The sequence below is a fragment of the Lactuca virosa genome, chromosome 2, assembly GCF_052849685.1.
Source record: "Lactuca virosa cultivar CGN04683 chromosome 2, Lactuca_virosa_CGN04683_v6, whole genome shotgun sequence".
Classification (NCBI taxonomy): Eukaryota; Viridiplantae; Streptophyta; class Magnoliopsida; order Asterales; family Asteraceae; genus Lactuca; species Lactuca virosa.
Genome location: NC_136427.1, coordinates 164622702 through 164639320, shown reverse-complemented (window position 1 = coordinate 164639320; position 16619 = coordinate 164622702). Strand labels below are relative to the sequence as shown.

Here is a 16619-nt window from a genome sequence, read left to right as displayed (position 1 = left end):
AAATTCCGTACATTTTCTAATAAAAAAGGATATATATATATATATATATATATATATATATATATATATATATATATATATATATATATATGAGTAGCATCAAATGAGAACACCTAAAAGGTTGAGAACGCGAGAACACTTATCAGCCAATCATTTTATTAGGGTATTTAAGTAAATTTGTATTTAATATAATTTTTAATTAATATAATACAATTAATAATCAATATATTATCCATTATTATTTACCTATAATTAAGGGATATTCCATAGTTATCGTTGAAGGAGATAGGGAATTGAAGATACGATTTCCAGTATACCATTTGTGATTTAGTCAATCGATATTTGTATCTGTAACATCGTTTATGGTTGAAGATAACAACATAGGAATTTGTTAACCCAAAATATCGATGTTGGACTGTTTTGATTACAGTAGCGATGATACCGAACATGATGATCAATATGGCGACGAAGCATTCGACAATAATCAATATGATGAAGACGATTTCTATCATTCGGATGATCAATACAGCGGAAGAATTCAATTATCTGATTATGCGAGTGAAGGTAACAACATCAACATCTTTTAAATACAGATCGTGTATTACAATCATTATTGAATTTATGTATATGATGAATAAGACGTGTCATTTATTCAGTACATATTTGTATACGATTAATCATATACGTTTTATGTATTAATTAGTTAATGCTGGTGTATATCACAAATCGTTGTACATTGTTTCGTAAGTTTAATACAATGTTGATTAAGTTTAATAAGCATTGGTGATTATGCGTTAATACAATTATATATGATAATGATTTAAATCTTTTGACATAGTTATGTGTATTTTAAAATGAGTAAACACTTCAACTTTGATTACTGTTTCACACACGTTGATTATGATTAGAAAATTGTTTAGTTTATGAATACGTAATTGATCGAAATTTATATCATGTCTCTCATGTCGCATTATTGTTTTTTGTTGTCTAAAAAAACAGGTACAAATCGAACTGATTCTGAAGAGGAATCATTCAATAGTAATGTTGTTGACTCACCCGGTGGGAAAACCAAGTTGTGGAAACCTATTGTTCCTAAAGAATTTATGCCAGATGTAGATGCTACTTATCAATCATTAGAGGAGGCGGTTGAAATGTATAAATTATATGCAGATAAAGCAGGTTTTGGTGTCAGGTTAAATACAGTAACGAGGTTTGGTGACAAAACCATTAAAAAAGGTATGTAGTGTGCAACAAAATGGGTAAAATACCTAACAGATCAACTGACACTTTGGATCCTGAGGGAACTGGAAGGAATAAACGAAACTCAAACTTCAGAATCACGGACTGCAAGGCATTGATAAAGTTTGAAAGGTTACATATGCGAACTAATGATTGTAAAATATATGAGTTTGAAGAGAATCACAACCACCCCCTAGAAACTAAAGAAGAAAGACGGTATTCCAAACGTGCACGACGACTTAGTTATAAAGACAAGGAGTTTATAGTGCGTTCTTCAACATCTAACATTGGTGCAACAAAGGCACATAAGTTACAAGTTTACAAGGAGGTTATGAAAACGTTGGCCCTGAAGCAATTGATTATAAAAATTTTAGAAGGAAGATGGGAAACATTATAGGTGACAAGGATGCACAGCTGGTTGTTGACAAAATGAACATGAGGAAAGATGAGTTACCTAACTACACATTTGAGTATAAATGTGTTGATAGTGTGTTAAACGCAATGTTTTGGGCTGATGAAACCGATAAGTTATATTACAATGAGTTTGGAGATGTGATCTCATTTGATGCTACGTTCCGAACAAATAAGTATGCTCTTATAGTTATCTATTTTTTTCTTTAAATATGAATATTGATGTTTTTTGAGTTTTCAATCAGTGTTCAATTTGTTTTTAATTACCTTTTTAATACAGGTATGGAATGATTTTTGTGCCGTTTACAGCCATTGATAACCACAAACGTTCAATAAACATTGGAGCGGGTTTGTTAAGCAACGAGTCAATAGAATCTTATCGTTGGTTGCTCGAAGCTTTTTTGAAAGCACATGGAAAACACCCTCAGTTAGTGTTAACAGACCAAGATCCAGCAATTCTACAGGTCGTTGAAGCAATATTTCCTAGTTCTAATCATCGTTTATGTATGTGGCACATTATGAAAAAACTACAAGCTAAGGTGTGTATATTTTGGTTAAAGTTAACACGCAACATGTTTTATTCAACAATGATTTACACAGTTTACGTATTTTTAAAAATGATTAGCATAGATATTGTTTATTCATAGATAATCTTATAAAATTCTAATGTTTTTTTTAGGTTTCAGCCGATTTTTTGAAAAACACTGATTTTCGAAAGCGTTTTACTAAGCTTGTTTGGAATGTCTACATCGAGCCTGAAGTCTTTGAATCAAGGTGGAAACTGCTTATGAGAAAATTCAAACTACAGGACAAAAGATGGTTCAAAGACATGTACAGGGATCGAAAGCTTTGGATTCCAGCCTATTTTAAAGACATGCCACTACACGGTCTGATGAAAACTACTTCAAGGTCTGAAAGCGTCAACTCATTTTTTAATAAATACTCTAACTCTGGTAATTTGCTTATCTATTTCATGATGAACTACGACACCGCAATTGGAAAGCAACGAAATGGTCAACAGAAACTAGAACATGATACAAAAAATGCAAAGCATGAAATGACGCTTCCAAGTGGATTACTAGAACATGCAGATGCGGTTTACACTAAAACTGTTTTCTATGAGGTCAAAAAGGAAATATTTAAAGCAGCCTGGTACTGTTCTATTGACAGTGTTGAAATGATTGATGGGTGACAAGTTGTTATGATTACACAAACGGATAAGAGCAAACAGTTGAAGATAAAATGCAAGGTTATATTCATCGTTTAAACGCTATTCATTAGTGATCATACAAGTATATTATATCATTATTTTTAAATTACATATACTTGTTTCAATATTATGCAATAACCACCAACTAATATGTTAATTCAATCAGTTACTAACATACATTATTTTTATTATACAATGTAGGTTGAACTAAAGTTGCCTGAAAAAGAAGTTAAATGTTCATGCAATCACTTCATACGTACTGGCATTTTGTGTCGTCATATTTTTGCTGTATTGAAAAACAACCATTTTGAAGAGATTCCAGAGCAGTATATTCTCAGAAGATGGAGAAGGGATGCAATTTCCAGCCATTTGCTTGCCATGAAACATGTTGCCATGGAAACAGAAGATGACACCTTTAAACTTCTAACAGAGGCATACAGCAATATTGAATACTGCTTGGATCATTTCAAAAGAAGCAAGGAGAAATTGTTAGAATTTGTTGAAAAAACACGTAACTTGAAGCAGGCAACAATGGAGTTTGGCAGTTCAAACCAAACATCATCTGATAATTATGAAGAAGAAATTATTCGGATGCTTGGAATACGCAGCATTCCTGATGAAATAAATATCCATCCACCTTCATCTATACGTACCAAAGGTAGTGGAACTAAGAAAAGAATGGTTAGTGCTATTGAGAAAGCTGTTGCAGCTGCAAAGAAAAAAACCAGAATGTGCACAGGTTGCAATCAATATGTTAACCATAATTGGAGGACTTGCAAAGTCAGACTTGCACGAGAGTCAAAACAACCTTAAAATGGCCCATTCGTTTGCCCAATAGATTTTACTTTTCTATTAGATTTATGAATAAGAATATGTTTCTATGATTTAGTATGTTATTTTATCTTAAAACACCTTCATTATTTTTAACGTTTTGTTTTATTCAACAATGAATAATAGCATAAACAAATCTGGTAATCAACTTGTTTTATTGTATGTTGTTAGTAGTATCTCATAATAACAAATGTTTGTACGATTAACTTTTAAAACACCTATACATCATATATTGATTTATGTTTGCTTTTGGGTAAATTTTAGTCATAAGTTTAACCATATTAGACTTTAAACCCTTTGTTATAGTCAATAATGAATAATATCATGAATACATTAATTACTTTCAACATATTAATGATATGAAAATTGTGAAATACTCTTCTGTTAAGTTAAAACAATTTGCATTTAAAGTATAATATGTTATGAATAATTCATGTATTTATGCTATTATTCAATATTGAATAACAACATACTTTAAGATATAAAAACAACAGCAACCATTATAGACTATAGATATATTCATTTAAATTATTAAAAATTCTGATTGTATGGTCATAGTAGTATAGCATATTAACAAATGTTTGTTAGTAAGAATCATTCCTGAATATACACTAAAATTATACCAGTCATGTTAATCATCATTTTTTGACATAATTTAATTTTTCAAATGTTAATGTAAAATTATAACTATTAAAATATCACCATTCCATTACTAAAATTAGCAAACCAAAAGGAACTATTGTACGTTCTGCAACCCAAGTTAATATCCTTAGCATACAAAACCATTGTTTTAAAACTATCCAAAAGAAACCATCGAAGTCATAACTAAAATAACTTTTTTAACAGAATTAACTAAAATCATCCAATCTCCTGTGAATTTGTTCCTTTGCAATGGCCAACAGTTGAGAACGTTGTCTTGAAGGAATCTTGTGGAATTCATCAACCTTTTGCAGCACATAATCTTTTTTCACATTATATTCATGAGTGATGATTTTGTATAAATACTTTGTCCTCAGTTTAACAAGTTGATCATCTTGTGCAGAAGACTCGTTCTTGAACCCAGCTTTAAACTCATTCATACTTCCACCCATATACGTTTCCATGTGACGCATCGTAAACACACCACAATCAATGTGGTTGTTTATTGTTCTCCAAGGTATTTCCAGTCTATGTGGCATCACATGTGAAAACATCTCAGCTTTTGGATGATTCTGAGATTTTAAGTAATCAACTATGTACTCTTTCTGAAAATGTAAAAAACATTGTCAACACATATGAAATTTTATTAACTATGTAATGTAACTTTTATTAATCACTTACAATGATTTGGGGCAACTGACCATATCTCTCATCATTAGGATCATCAACTTTGATGTTGTCAATGATTACAAACTCTGGGTGTTGTAGATTGATCACAAAAAGGAAAATGTGGAAGGAACGGATGACTGGTAGGAAAAGCTGCAACGTTTATTCATTTACATGTATTCACTTTATTTAATATTCATATTTGATCAATGATAAATAAACACATAAGTAAACTGTTCAGATATATCTCTTACCAATCCAACGTAACGTAGGCTTGCGTCCATATCTTCAATAGAAAGCACCAGATTCTCAATGAATTTATCTTTACATTGACTTTCTGTTAAATCACTTTCAAGATACGAATTCTGTAATCCATTTTTAAAAACTCATTAGCTTATTTATATGTTGTATTTAAAAAATAGTATAATCAACATTGAACAATATTAAATTATACCGTCACATCTGTCTTGCAATAAACTCTCAGAGGCGATTCAGGTGCACACTTACTTTCATCAAGATTCAACACTTGACTCCAACAATCAATCACATGACCAAATAGTTCACATGTTGGAAAAAAAAACTTTCCATGTGAAACCTCTCAGCAGAAAAACCATCCAAAGTGTGGAAAACTATATCACTGCAAAAGACGTGACCAATTAATACTAATTTTAATAAGCAACCAACAAAATTAAGTAATTTTAAACATATTTTAAATGCAACTTACTTTGGCTCTCCCTAGAGAGAGAATATCCATTCTGCTACACGTTTTTCTTATCGTGGAACTCCTTTGATGATATCAACAGCCCGTATAATGTAAGGAGATTTTAGATATTCGGATTTCATGCGAGGCATGTACCCTCTTCTACTAAACCCATTTTCATCATTGTTGAATGGTACTACAGACAAAGGAATTGGCATTTCCATTTTAGATGGTGGTGTAATCTGAAAAGATTTTCTTCCAGATCTATTCACGAAGTTTGCATATTCCTGTGACATCTGAATACTACATTTTGCTATCGGGGAGTTGTCAAACTGTTTGTGAGATGTTGCTAGAATCAGCGTACGTTCAATTTCAGCCGCGTTATCATACCACCATTGAGATTGTTCTGGTTCCTCTGATGCGGAAACTTCATTAAACAAATCATTTACTTTGTTTTTCCATTCTTTGACCAACTGATTCTCAGGATATTTCTTGACATCATCATTTATTTTGTCTTCCAACACTTTCTTTTGCTACACTAGCATGTCGTACATCTCCTTTATTGTTGAAATAGCTGTCTAATAAGGTCACCACAATATAATTACGTTACAAACCAAATAAAAACATTAATATGTCCTTTAGTATTAATTAATACTATAGTAACTCATAATTCAAATGTGAATAAGTAGTAAACTACCTCAACACTTTCCCCACTTCCACTAAAAATTCCCTCTCCTTGATTTCCCTACGAAAATTAATAGAATATTAGTTTTTGTACTAATACCTTATTATTTATTAATGATTATATTATATTAATACCTTACACCTTCTATCACTAATTTTAACACCTCCTGCATCATTTCCCTGTCAACATGTATGAATATAATTAATTTGGATTATACAAAATAACAAATTTTAAATTTCATATGCATTATTCAATATAATAAAATATTACCTGAACTTTTTCTTGCCCTACATTACTAGTTCCCGATGCTTCATTGATGACTTGAAATGGTTCTTGCAATTCACCCATACCCAGACCTATTGTCCTACACTCTACTCTTTCTCGCTCACGCAGTTTATCAACATTCCAAAAACATATTGCTGATCTGCCTCGTACAATCTTCATTGAATCGCATCGAACACTTTCTACGTATAGCAACTACAACAAAGACAAATAAATAATGTATTAATTAAATACACTTTAATGAATCTGCACACATAAGTCAACCAATATTGAATGACAGCTGAATTTAAAACAACTCTTACCAGCAGTAATATAATTGGCCCAACATAGAATCCTTTTTTGCTATTTGGATTCCATGCACTTTTTGTCTCCTTAAGGCAATCAAAAACATATCCACACCAATCAATGTCACTTAGATCCAGGTCTTTCGTGACTTTTGATAACATGGACAGGTCACATGTTCCCATGCTCATCGACTGATCTAGTGTATTACACAGCAGGACAAAGATGTTTACTTTAAAGAGTAAATCCGCACGTGTTGATTGCATAATAACTTGTTGAACTGCCCTTGGTCTAATATTATCTTCATCATCGAATTGTTTCTTCCAAACAGTTATCGTGTCGTCTGTGACTTCTCTTTAAGCCATGGACTTTATTGTAACATTTCCCAGAGGCAGACCCAACATTTCGTGAATAACTTGCCGATTAATTGGTATCTCTCCATGATGAAGGTTGAGTACCATCCTATCTGCATCAAAATTCCTTACAGTATAATGCCCCATAATTGATGCACACCCATCCACTTTCATATTCAACAAATGCCCCAGACCAATAGAAGAAATATACGCTTCCTGTTCCTTGCTAAGGTTATGCATACAACTGTACAAAACATTTGGAGATGTCCGTACTTGTATTCGCCTTGCTTCTTCTGCATCATTTCCTATAACTTTAGGCAGTTTCCTTGCTTTCACTACATTTCCTTCTTTATTCTTTTGTCTTTTAAATTTTTTCACATTTTCTTTGTCATCATTTTTGAAGGAAGTATAATGCATTCTCTTTTTCCTTGTAAGCACAGGTTTAGCATCTTCAAAATCAGAGTCTTCATCTTCTTTAAGCTTCTTGACAGTAACATAATCTTTTCCTGTTAAGACATATTTAACACAATAAATGATTATAACTAAATTACAAAAATAATACTATACTAAATTTAATTAAAAATAAATCATTACCTGAACATGAGTTTAAAACAACAACTTCATCACCTTTTATTTTACATCTATCAAACCGTCTTTTTGTTCTCAATTCATTTTCCCTATGTATTCCACTATCTTCTGTCATGTCATGACTTTCAATCAAACCTGCCAATATGTAGACAACATAATCATAACTGAAGACACTTTGATATACAACTTACATTACATGAAATCATCATTGATACCTTTTTGTTTCTGTATCAGGTTTTTAGAATTTGAAAACCTTGCTTTTCCTGCAGCAAACTTCTTCACATTGACTTTGGGTTTCATATTCTTTTCTATTAATAAATATAAAACAATACAAGTTATTAAAACTAACTACAAAAACAAACTCTAAATAAATTTAATTTTAAACAAATATATTACTTGAATCTGAGCTCAAAACTACAACTTTAAGATCCCTTCGCATTGAATTATCTGGTGTGCGATTAACACGTTCCTCCACACCTGTCCAAAAAATAAGCCACATAATCACTATAGATTCCAATTGATATTTACCATTTTAATTTTCATTTAATCATCATCACCACCAGTTTGTTTTTAGTTTTCTTCTTAGGTGTTGAACATTTATTTTGTCCTTCTCTTCTAATCTGAGGTTGTACTATTTCGTTTCCTTGATTGTCTTCATCTTCAATATCAATAAGCAATGGATTGGATTCTTCATTAGTGAATTTGCTGAATGTCGTCTTTAGTAATATCCTCTCGCTTTTCTTTCTACCTAATAGTAGAATTAAAATACCTTACTCATTTATAACTCAGAATTGAATCATTAACAACTAAAATAATCATAAATTATCCCTACTAAACACAAACTCAATCAAACACATACCCAAGAACAGAGTAATGTCTACAATAATCATCACTTAACAAACAGTGTAATTAAGTTAGTCACAAAAACCAATAGGGACTCCTACAATATTATTCTTTACTTACTACATCATGTACAGGATCAAAACCACATATATACTCAATAAAGTACCCATTCACAACCGAATATGCCTTTAACAATCTACATAATATACAACCAACAACAAGGATTAATACTAGAAAAGTATTTCTGTAGCACAAACAATCAGATTTTACAAATAATCAATAGTGAAGACATTTATACCCTTCCTTATTATTTTGCTATTAAACACCATTCAAAATCGAATACTAATATCAATTACTCCTCTTGTCCTACTGATAATCTACTTACTTTGCCATTCAACAATACGACTCTGAAAAAAAAAAGTAAAAAAAAACCCTAATTTTTGGGTTTTCGTAATCGTACTTCAGTTCAAAGTAGTCCACTACGACTACACATGTATCTGCATCTTAAAACTTTCAATCACAATCATAAACGATTAATTTTAAATACATTCAATATCAGACTACCGTAACATCGAAACTCATCTACAATTACCATTTTCATTTAAACATTCACATACACCAACGTTTTATTTGTAAAATACAAACTTTAAATCAACAATCATCAACGATTTAGAGTCACTACAGTTCATAATCGATGATATAAAGAAAAAACGAAAAAACCTAATTCTAGGGTTTTAAGAATCGTTAAAATGTACACATTAACAAAAAATAAACCCACTACTACACCCGTTTTCCACTCAATCGACATTCAAAAAAGATTAGAAAGCTTACTTCTTCCACTTCGGTTGATGATCGACGACATTCCTCCACCTCAACCCTTTACGGACTTCTGAATGCACAAATCTCTTTACGGATGAACAGTAGTAATCGAGTGTCGTATAAATGTTTAGCTGTGACAATATTTTGCATTGCAGATACGATCGAATCCTCCCAAAGATAATAAGTTAGCTGTGATTACTAAAACATAGGAACGGTTTCTTTTAATTGTCAAACTTACCTGATATATTCAAAATGGATGACATCATAAAATTACTTGAATACCCTTTTATATTTTTTTTAATTAAAAAACAATTTAAATTTATTTAATATTATGTTTAAATTAATGATTAATGACAACCTTAGATTTTAAATATTTAATGTACCAGATTTGTTCTCGCGTTCTCAACCTTTTAGGTGTTCTCATTTGATCATTTCCCTATATATATATATATATATATATATATATATATATATATATATATATATATATATATATATATATATATATATATATATATATATTCTCTAATAAATGAAAATCTATTTTACCACATGTCAATCTCTCATAAGTTTTGACACTTGTCATTTTGTGGTATTTTTGAAATTAATAGTATCCACATGTCAATTTTAGGTTTTCTTAAATTTTAAAATTAAAAAGCCACATAATACATATAATATATAAGTAAAGTATTAAATGTAATAAATATGATCATAAATTGCAATAAATATGTTTTTTCTTTTCTTATTTTAAAATTTAATTTTAAAAGTACTTAAGGTTTACATTTTGATAATTAATTTTTTTATTTAACTCATGTAATAAATGAGTCTCACACCTAGTGTGTGTATATATATATATATATATATATATATAATATTTTTATAAATATTTTATAATTTCCAAATAAACTAAATTCCATAACCATTATGATTTTCCGGCCAATAAAAATTACTAATTTTTTCGAAAGAAATTTGCATTACTATCATTATCACCTATATTTTTTGTTTTTTATCATCCTAATAAATGAAAGTAATTTTACTACTTATCATCTTCTTATGTTTTATGTCATATGTCATTTTATGGTAATTTTAGATTAAATTATATCCATATGTCATTTTGTAGTTTTTTTCTATTTTATTAAATTTCATATAATACTTAAATGTAATAAATTCAATAATAAATATATATCAAATTCATTAATGCAACTTTCCTTATAATTTTTTAAATTTCTAAAATGAATCCAACTATTTTAATTGTTTATTTATTTAAATTATTAGTTTAAATTTAAAAAATAAATAAACACTTCAATTTTAATAATTCATTTTTTTATAAATTTAAATTTTCTAAATTTTTAAATCTTCATGTTTATTTTTTTTTAATAAACTCATGTAGTACATGAGTCTCACAACTATTTTATCTATATAACTATATAGTATGTATAACCTATCAAACCACTAATCAACAAATAAAATGTTATTTAATAAAATGTTATTATCAAATAAAGTTCTAATCAACAAATAAAATGTTATTTAATAAAATGTTATTATCAAATAAAGTTCATATGTTAATAAAGAAAATAATGTTTAAAATTATGACCTATTCTTTGCATAAACTTTTTATACATTTACTAGTTGACTGCAATTTTGTTCAAAGCACCAAACGAACTAAAAATCTATTAAAAAATGGAACTCGAAAGGGAGAGGAAGAAAGGCGTCGGAGGCAAGTAACCATGGTTTCCAAACACACCTGTTCTTCTCTTTTCTATATCTCTTCTACGTTTTACCCATTCCAAATTCAACCGCTATCTCCCTTTATATACCCAATTTCAGAACATTTACACAATCAAAATCTCTTCTTTTCTCTCAATTTCAAGTTTCCCAGATCAATTTCACAATCCCATCAATATCTACAAACAATCGATCGAGCATCGTACATCTATTTCCACTAAGGTACTAACAATTTGTCTCCTGCTTTTCTAAGATTCCCCTCTTTCTCGTTTTTTTATTGATTTAATAGGGTTTTTGCTGGGTTTTGTAATGCTAGTAACAGTGTTTAATCGCATAATTTGGTTCATCAAACTTGTATTTGCTGTGAATTTACTCATGCGATTTGATGAGGATGCTGAAAACCAACGATGATCCATTAAATTAATTCCCCCTTTTCCGTTTTTACAGTAATTTGGCGAAAATAATTGGCGGCAAACGGAAGAAAGTTAGAAGATGTTGGGCGAGTTGATTACGAATAGTCTTGTGTAAGTTTCTTTCGATCACCCAGCTCAATTCGCTATAAATTTGGGATTTTTGGCTACGATTTTTGTGATCGGAGCTTGATAATTCTAGTTTTTGATCTGATAATTTGATTACGATTGCAGATTGGTTCTTGGATATGCGTATCCAGCTTTCGAGTGCTTTAAAACGATAGAGAAGCAAGGAGTAGGAAATGCAGAATTGCGATTTTGGTGTCAATATTGGTGAGTGCCTTATTTCATGTTCTTCAATTTCATTTAGCAAATAGGATTTTTTTTATAAAGAATGTGGCCATGTGGGGTTATTAAATACTAGTATTTTAGTATAAAGCACATTAATAAATTCATAAATTGTTTGGTATAAGACATTAGGTATAACCATTGACTTGCAATTAATACAATTGGTTCCTATCTATTATTTTGTAAAAAAAAAATTATATTTCTCGAAATTATGAGATGACTTACACATGGCGTACTTGAAAAATCATGAGAGAGATAAATCAGATATATAACAGTCTGATAAATGGTTCGCAGTGCCCACACATCGTTTAATCCACATTTGAATTAAAACGCCCACGTTGTAGGGCTATTGCATCGGAACCTTTGACCTTGATCTTGACCATTGACTTTGACCATTTATGTAAGCATAGGGTGGTAGTGGTATATTTGTAAAAACGGTTAAGGGTTTGTGTATAATATGGAAACTAACTTATTATATTAGCGTTTGTTAGACCATAAAAGTAGTTTATCTTATACTTATAAGATACAATTTTGATAAATTAATTTGAGATAACTTATTGATAAGTTAAAATCTAGCTTTTCGTCTCCATCGCAATGGAAATATAGTTAATGTGCAAGAGTAGCTTTTTTGCAAAACATTATTGGAAATTACATTGTTTGGGACATGATTGATTTTGAGAAAGGAAGCCAAATGCATACCAAACATGTCATATGCTTATTTGTACTTTTCTTTTAATATTTTATGTTAATTTGATCATTTTTATATGGAAAAAGGCTTGTGTAGAGAATCTTTTTGGATCAAAAAAGAAACTTTTTTTGCACACAAAAAACTAATTTTTTGGTCACTATCATGTCAGATAAATGACATTGACGACCCGTGAAAATTTAACCCCTCTTTTTGGACGTAATAATTTTAGAATTGGACACATTTGTAACAAATATGATTGAAAGCTTTTATTCCGTTATTTCTACTAAATCCAAATTTATTTTGTTGCTTTTTTGTCCTCTTTTATTGCCCCTTAACATTTTTAGTCCCTAACATTGACATTATTAATATGTCCATTTTGTCCCCTTTTCATCCCTATTTTGTTGATTTTTTTTTGTTCTTATTTATCGATTAATGGTTTTCAAAAATCCGAAACCTATTTAGCCTTTATGTCGAAGAAGATACATACAAAATGGTCATTTTTATAGAATTAACAGATGGCCTACTAACGAATGATATTACATATGAACCAAAACTCATAATTCTTTTAACAAATGTTTGATTTATCGGTTTTGGTTTTTTCGAACTCAGGGTAATTGTTGCAATACTCACAGTATTCGAAAGAGTAGGCGATATATTCATTTCATGGTACGTATATTTACACATTTAACAAATAAAGTTTTCATGCAACGATTTTGGAGTTAAAAAGTTTGAATCTTTTTTTTTTTCTAGGGTTCCAATGTATGGAGAATTAAAGCTAGCACTCATTATATACTTATGGTATCCAAAAACCAAGGTAAACATATCAACATATCTCACTTTCTTTCATCTCTTTTGGTTCCCAAACTTTGATATCATTCGATACAAACAAAACAATCCAAAACAAACTAATACCAGTTTTGTATTAAAACAGTCCAAAACCGAAACTGATATTAATACTGATACTGATATTGATACTGACATGGTTGCAGGGTACAGGGTTTGTATATGATACAATGTTGAGGCCGTTTATATATAGACATGAAACCGATATAGAAAGAAGCTTAAAGCAATTTAGAGACAGAGCATGGGACGTGGCAATTTACTATTGGCAGAATTCCACAGAATTAGGTCAAACAAAGTTCTTTGATATCTTAGGCTATTTAATCTCAAAGCCATCATCCTCAAGAACACAATCTCAGGTATCATTAATCGTTTGAATAATCACCAAAAAAGATTGAATCTAATTAATGTTGTTCGAAAATTTTGAATAAAGTTCTCGAATTATCGTTATGCAGGGGTTGCAAAATCATCAAAGTTCCGGTGACGGACGTCCGCCGCCGCCGCCGGTTACTCCAAGTCCGGTTTCATTCGGATCAGAGCAGTGGGCACCGACTGCTCCTCCGGCGTCAACCACCGGCCACCACCAATACGCGGAGGAACCGCCTTTCCCGTCGTCGCCGAGTACGCATAGTCATAGTTCGGGTCATAAAGAACCAGTTTGGCTAAGATTTAGACGATCTAGAGGACTTTGATTCGTGAAAAGTAGGCATAAGTCATAACTACAGATTGTAAAGAAACAAGAACAACAAAATTTGTATTCTAATTCTTATTATTAATTCTATTGGTTTATTGTTTCTACAAATTGGAGAGAAATCGAAACGAATCCCCGATTTGGGTGTTGTACAGTTGACTTGATTACCTTTTTTGTTATAATCGGAAGTTGGTGGTAGTTGTGATTGGAGTACACCGGAGCATGCAATCGCAGATTTGAGTAAAGAGATGGAGGAAAGCGTCAGAGAATCGAGTCCAGAGACGGTGGAAGACGGTGGATCCACCGGATTCAGGGGAGGTCGACATGGGTTGAAGGTACGCCCAGGCGGCCTGTTTCACGAGCCGGTTTCGGATCGAAATCTCGTAACCGGAATGAACGGCGGAGGAGGGGACTTTAGGTGACTGAACAACGGCGGCTGTTGATGGAAGGATGTCGCGGAGGGAGGTGTAGGAAGCTGGTTTGAGAGACACCAGCTCGAAATCTGTTGAAGAAGATAATGAGGAAGACGCCGTCGTGGTAGTGGTGGTGGAAGAAGAGTAGTCGTCATTAGTGTGGAGCTTTATATCGGATGGTGTTGCGATGGAGTTACGTCGTCGGAGGGTGGAGATGGGTGTTGTAGGCTCATCGCCGGCGATGTCCATGGCGGAGGTCGGAGAAGAAGGAGGAGGAGGTAGTTGTAGTCTTGAAAAGACAACGGCTGCCAATTTTGTTATTGACGTGAAATTATATTTGAAAAGAAAGGAGTCGAGTAACGCCAAGCTATTTCCATCCCCCAATTATTTGGTCTATGCAATCTTCAATTAAATTATTATAGTATTTTTTTTATAAACGAATATTATGTTTATTAAATTATTAAATATTTGGATAATTTCTTGCGTGTCATTTCGCGAAGGGACTATTAATTAAATATTAATTTTAAATAAGATAATAATTATAATGTATATGTATAAGATAATAATATTTTCAACGTCGATGATAATATTTTGCAATAAAAATCTACGAATTCATATTTCTGGAAAGAAAAAACTTTGTTAACAAAAAATCATGAACTTGGGTTGTGCATTCTTGAAAATACTCGAAGCTTGCGAGTTTTTATATATTTTTATGAGATGATATATATTTCATAAGTTAAAAAAAAAATCTTAAAATTGACTAAAATAAGTTATATTTTAAGCATGTGAACAAAATAAGGTGTAGAGATAATTAGATATTTAGATGTACGGTTCTATTGATCAAGTTGTGAGTTCAAATTTATCATAGATGATACATGTGTAAAAAGGTTCATTGATAAAAATTGAATTCAAGACCTAAGCCTTAGATATTATACAAATCTTAGTATTTAGTATTTACTATGCTTTATTTTATTTAAATTTGTAAGATATATTTATCATGGCAAATTTTGAGTTTTTTTGCAAGCTTGCAAAAAAATCTGAAGAAATTATTAAAAAAATCACAAGTTTCGAGGATTTTTGAGGATCTGTGGCCTAAATCTGTCATATTTTCTGTCATAAAGAGTTTTGTTTGTCAAAAAATTAAATTTTATGAATTTACTAATATTTTTTGTGGAGTAAGTAGCCGTTTTGTGATAGACATTTTTTATGGAGTAAGTAGTTATTTTGTGATAAACGGACGTTAGATAATAGATATATGGTTATACTGATGTAGTAAGCTTTCAAATATGATCATTTTAATGGGTAATTCAAAATGTAATTCAGTGTATCTTTAAGGACAATTTAAGTTTCTTATAATGCCTTATTCTTTATATTACCAATATAAGGAAAAACCTAGACAAAAGAATCTTCCTTAATAAACTCTCTTGATGCAAGTTTTTTATTTGACTTAAGATAGATATAATATTATTAAATTAGATGCTAATAGATATAGTTGATTTATTTTCTTTTATATAAAAAATAAAAATAAATAAATAAATAAATAAATAACAATGAACAAAAAGAAGAAATAGAAACGTTAAAAAATATATTGAAATACAATAAATTGTAAAGACGTTATCGTGGGACCAATGTGGAAGACATAATGATGTTGTGGTTGAAATTAAAAAAATATGTTGGAGAAAATATGTGACAATGAATATGATATTTTTAACAAAAACATGTGCTTTCAATTGGATGATAAGAGAAGACCGAGTCTATTTTCCAATTTCTAAACTATATTATATTATAAATAATAAATAATATTTAGTGGCATATCACTATGATACGTTTCAATTTAAGAATAATATAATTCCATGATTTTAGGAATATTTTATTCTGCAAACTTATCTTAAATCTTAAACTAATTAATAATGATGTTCGATGACCTTAAATTCCAATTACTTTATGGTAGGGATG

The 16619-nt window shown here is 30.6% G+C and overlaps 5 protein-coding genes across 5 annotated transcripts; 2 read left to right on the top strand and 3 right to left on the bottom strand.

Moving 5' to 3' along the window:
- The first annotated feature begins 407 nt into the window (after positions 1 to 407).
- LOC145157942 (protein FAR1-RELATED SEQUENCE 5-like) lies at positions 408 to 3673 on the top strand. The gene is made up of 6 exons (XM_079076915.1): positions 408 to 564; positions 1000 to 1236; positions 1637 to 1826; positions 1931 to 2189; positions 2330 to 2773; positions 3062 to 3673. Exons 1-6 carry the CDS (start codon positions 408 to 410, stop codon positions 3671 to 3673), a joined length of 1899 nt encoding a protein of 632 aa, XP_078933041.1.
- Positions 3674 to 4455: 782 nt separating this feature from the next.
- Positions 4456 to 7586, bottom strand: LOC145156591 (uncharacterized). Its single transcript, XM_079075895.1, has 9 exons — positions 6966 to 7586; positions 6652 to 6858; positions 6516 to 6560; positions 6394 to 6441; positions 5721 to 6274; positions 5451 to 5633; positions 5251 to 5361; positions 5012 to 5149; positions 4456 to 4935 (listed from the first exon to the last, which is right to left on the bottom strand). Exons 1-5 carry the CDS (start codon positions 7209 to 7211, stop codon positions 6230 to 6232), a joined length of 591 nt encoding a protein of 196 aa, XP_078932021.1. The 5' UTR covers positions 7212 to 7586; the 3' UTR covers positions 4456 to 4935; positions 5012 to 5149; positions 5251 to 5361; positions 5451 to 5633; positions 5721 to 6229.
- On the bottom strand, positions 7302 to 9755 carry LOC145157941 (uncharacterized). Its single transcript, XM_079076914.1, has 5 exons — positions 9561 to 9755; positions 8283 to 8634; positions 8102 to 8194; positions 7893 to 8021; positions 7302 to 7804 (listed from the first exon to the last, which is right to left on the bottom strand). Exons 2-5 carry the CDS (start codon positions 8383 to 8385, stop codon positions 7302 to 7304), a joined length of 828 nt encoding a protein of 275 aa, XP_078933040.1. The 5' UTR covers positions 8386 to 8634; positions 9561 to 9755.
- Positions 9756 to 11202: 1447 nt separating this feature from the next.
- LOC145159684 (putative HVA22-like protein g) lies at positions 11203 to 14361 on the top strand. The gene is made up of 7 exons (XM_079078706.1): positions 11203 to 11495; positions 11721 to 11797; positions 11918 to 12016; positions 13329 to 13385; positions 13470 to 13533; positions 13709 to 13918; positions 14015 to 14361. Exons 2-7 carry the CDS (start codon positions 11766 to 11768, stop codon positions 14249 to 14251), a joined length of 699 nt encoding a protein of 232 aa, XP_078934832.1. The 5' UTR covers positions 11203 to 11495; positions 11721 to 11765; the 3' UTR covers positions 14252 to 14361.
- On the bottom strand, positions 14311 to 15049 carry LOC145159685 (uncharacterized). Its single transcript, XM_079078707.1, has one exon. It carries the CDS (start codon positions 14910 to 14912, stop codon positions 14427 to 14429), a length of 486 nt encoding a protein of 161 aa, XP_078934833.1. The 5' UTR covers positions 14913 to 15049; the 3' UTR covers positions 14311 to 14426.
- Between the last annotated feature and the right edge of the window lie 1570 nt (positions 15050 to 16619).